Raw genomic sequence first — 3274 nt, forward strand, 5'->3', positions numbered from 1 at the left:
CAAAAAGAGAAAGAGAGAAGGCAGATAACAGAGGAGAAAGACAACCTGGTCGCTCGTCAGTCGCTCGTCCGTCGCTCGTCATCGCTCGTCGGTCGTCGTCGCTCCCCGGCCGTCGCTCGTTGTCATAAGGTACACCTTTCTCTCTCTCTGTGTCTGTCGAGGTCTCCTCTCTCTCTCTCTCTCTCTCTCTCTCCTTCTGGTCTTCTCCTCCGTCTTCGACTTCGGTCTTCTTTTTTTTTTTCTATTATTTCAGAAATATATATATATATAAACAACTTCGGTCTTCTTTTTTCTTTTTTTTTTCTATTACTTCAGAATATATATATATATATATATATGTATATATTTATTTATTAATTAGTTTTGTTAATAAGTTGAAATAAGTCTTTTTTTTATAATATGTATTTATTTCAGAATATATATATATATATATTTATTAATTAGTTTTGTTAATATTTCTTTTTTCAGAATATATATATATTAATTAGTTTTGTTAATATTTCTTTTTCAGAATATATATATATATATATTATTAGTTTTGTTAATATATATATATTTTATTAATTTTGTTAATTTTAATAATAATGTGTGTTTATTAATTTTATTATAGGAACAAATTTGTAATTCTGAAACAATGGCTACTGCGGGTGGTAGTTCTAATGATATGCCTGATGATTATTTTGATGAGAACAAACTATTGTGGAAGTATGTAACTAAATTAGCAAAACCTGGGGAAGGAGGAGGAAATTGCCAATTACAATGTAATTTTTGTAATAATACTTTCAAAGGTTCATATACAAGAGCAAGGGCACATCTATTAAAACTTCCAGGAAAGGGAATTGGTGGTTGTAAGAAAATTACAAATCAAAAAATTTCACAATTGCAAAATGAGAATGATGCTGCTGAATTGAGAATTAAAAATGTTCATCCCAAAAATGTACCACTACCCCCTTCTAGTGTATCAATTGGTAGTAGTTATGCGTATGAATCAAAGAAAAGGAGGACATGTGCAAGTGGGAGTGGGAGTGAGAGTGGGAGTGGAAGTGCGCCTGGGAGTGGGAGTGCTATTGAGAAAGCATTCAACATGAAGGATAGAGAGCAATTACATTTTGAAATTGCTAGGATGTTCTACTCAGGGGGGGTACCATTTAATCTTGCAAGAAATCCTTACTATGTTAGCTCTTACACATTTGCTGCAAACCATAATATTCCTGGATATTTGCCTCCCGGTTATAATTTGTTACTAACCACATTACTTCAAAAGGAGAGGGCAAATATTGATAGATTGTTACAACCAATTAGGGGCACATGGAAGGAAAAAGGGGTGAGCATTGTTAGTGATGGTTGGAGTGATTCTCAAAGGAGGCCTTTGATTAATTTTATGGCGGTGAGTGAAAGTGGGCCTATGTTTATTAAGGCAGTTGATTGTTCTGGAGAAACTAAAGACAAATATTTTATTGCAAATTTGATGAAAGAAGTGATTAATGAGGTTGGGGCTAGTAATGTTGTTCAAGTCATCACGGATAATGCTCCTAATTGTAAGGCAGCTGGACAACTCATTGAAGCTCAATTCTCTCATATTCTATGGACTCCTTGTATAGTGCACACATTAAATCTAGTTTTGAAAAATATTTGTGCGGCAAAGAATATTGAGAGGAATGAGGTCACATATGAAGAGTGTAGTTGGATTAGTGATATTGCCGGAGATGGTTTGATGATTAAAAATTTTATCTCTAATCACTCAATGCGATTGGCTATGTACAATGAATTTGTGTCATTGAAGTTGCTATCGGTTGCCGAAACACGATTTGCCTCCACAATTGTGATGCTCAAGAGGTTGAAGCTTATAAAACATGGGCTTCAAGCAATGGTAATTAGTGACAAGTGGAATTGCTATAGAGAGGATGATGTTGGGAAGGCCAAATTTGTAAAAGAAAAGATTTTGGATGATGTGTGGTGGGACTACATTGATTATATTCTTTCCTTCACGGGTCCTATATATGACATGCTTAGGGCTTGTGATACGGACAAACCTTGCCTTCACTTAGTGTATGATATGTGGGACACAATGATAGAGAAGGTGAAGATGACAATATATAGGCATGAAGGGAAAAGAATAGATGAGGAATCTACATTTTACAATGTGGTACATCAAATTCTCGTGGATCGTTGGAATAAAAACAATACTCCTCTCCATTGTATGGCACATTCATTGAATCCAAAGTAAGTATCACATTTAAATTTGTTTTAGATATTTCATTTTAATGGACTTATCTAGTCTTTCTTGAAATAATTATTTTTTCCTATTTTGTATTGTAGATATTATAGTGATGAGTGGCTCCATGAGGATCAAAATAGAGTTCCTCCACATAGGGATGAAGAGGTGACACGTGAGAGGAACAAGTGTTTTAAGAGGTATTTTGAAGATATCATAGAGCGAACCAAGGTGATAACTGAGTTTGGAAAATTTTCGGGTTATGTTGAAGCATTCTCGGAGTATGATTCCATTCATAATAGGTGGCACATGGACCCTTATACTTGGTGGTGTGCATATGGTGCATATGCACCATCTCTTCAAAAACTAGCTTTGAGATTACTTGTGCAACCCGCCTCTTCATCTTGTTGTGAGAGAAATTGGAGTACTTACTCCTTTATTCACTCAGTGAGAAGGAACAAAATGGTCCCTCAAAGAGCGGAGGACTTGGTGTTCATTCATAGCAATCTTCGTCTTTTATCAAGGAGGAGCTCCCAATACTTGCAAGAAGAGACAAATGTGGGACATTGCTGGAGATAACTTTGACTCACTTGATGATATTGGAATGCTTGGGATAGCTAACCTCTCACTTGATGAACCGGTTATGGAGGCGGTCCTATTTACAGATGAAGGAGAAGATGGAGGTGGTGGTGAAGATGTTGTAATAGTTTCCTCTACTTAAATTCACATTTTCTGATATTTATGGATTTTGTAATAGATGATAGTTATTGGTACATTGGATAATTTTATATTTTGTGGTTTGATTTTCATGCATTTTGTAACAAATGATGGTTGGTAGCTTCAAATGACATGTTATGTATTGATGGAATGCAATTTTATGTTATTTCAATGTTTTTTTAATTATTTTTTAATAATTTTATGACATATAATAAATAAAATTAATTATATATATTGAACGTGTCCCCAGCGTGTCGTGTCCCCCATTTTTTGAAAATTTGCGTGTCGGCGTGTCCGTGTCGTGTTTGTGTCGTGTCGCGTGTCCGTGTCCGTGCTTCATAG

The 3274-nt window shown here is 35.2% G+C and overlaps 1 protein-coding gene across 1 annotated transcript; it reads left to right on the forward strand.

Annotated features, from left to right (window-relative positions):
- Positions 1-634: 634 nt before the first annotated feature.
- LOC145824340 (uncharacterized) lies at positions 635-3104 on the forward strand. Its single transcript, XM_082923983.1, has 2 exons — positions 635-2223; positions 2320-3104. Exons 1-2 carry the CDS (start codon positions 635-637, stop codon positions 2792-2794), a joined length of 2064 nt encoding a protein of 687 aa, XP_082780109.1. The 3' UTR covers positions 2795-3104.
- The last annotated feature ends 170 nt before the right edge of the window (positions 3105-3274 follow it).

Source organism: Camellia sinensis, chromosome 4 (assembly GCF_055761805.1).
Source record: "Camellia sinensis isolate YWXY chromosome 4, ASM5576180v1, whole genome shotgun sequence".
Lineage (NCBI taxonomy): Eukaryota > Viridiplantae > Streptophyta > Magnoliopsida > Ericales > Theaceae > Camellia > Camellia sinensis.

Coding starts and splice junctions, on each gene's coding strand:
- LOC145824340 (XM_082923983.1), top strand. CDS start 635: ATGGCTACTGCGGGTGGTAGTTCTAATGATATGCCTGATGATTATTTT. Junction 2,224..2,319: donor GCACATTCATTGAATCCAAA/GTAAGTATCACA, acceptor TTTGTATTGTAG/ATATTATAGTGATGAGTGGC.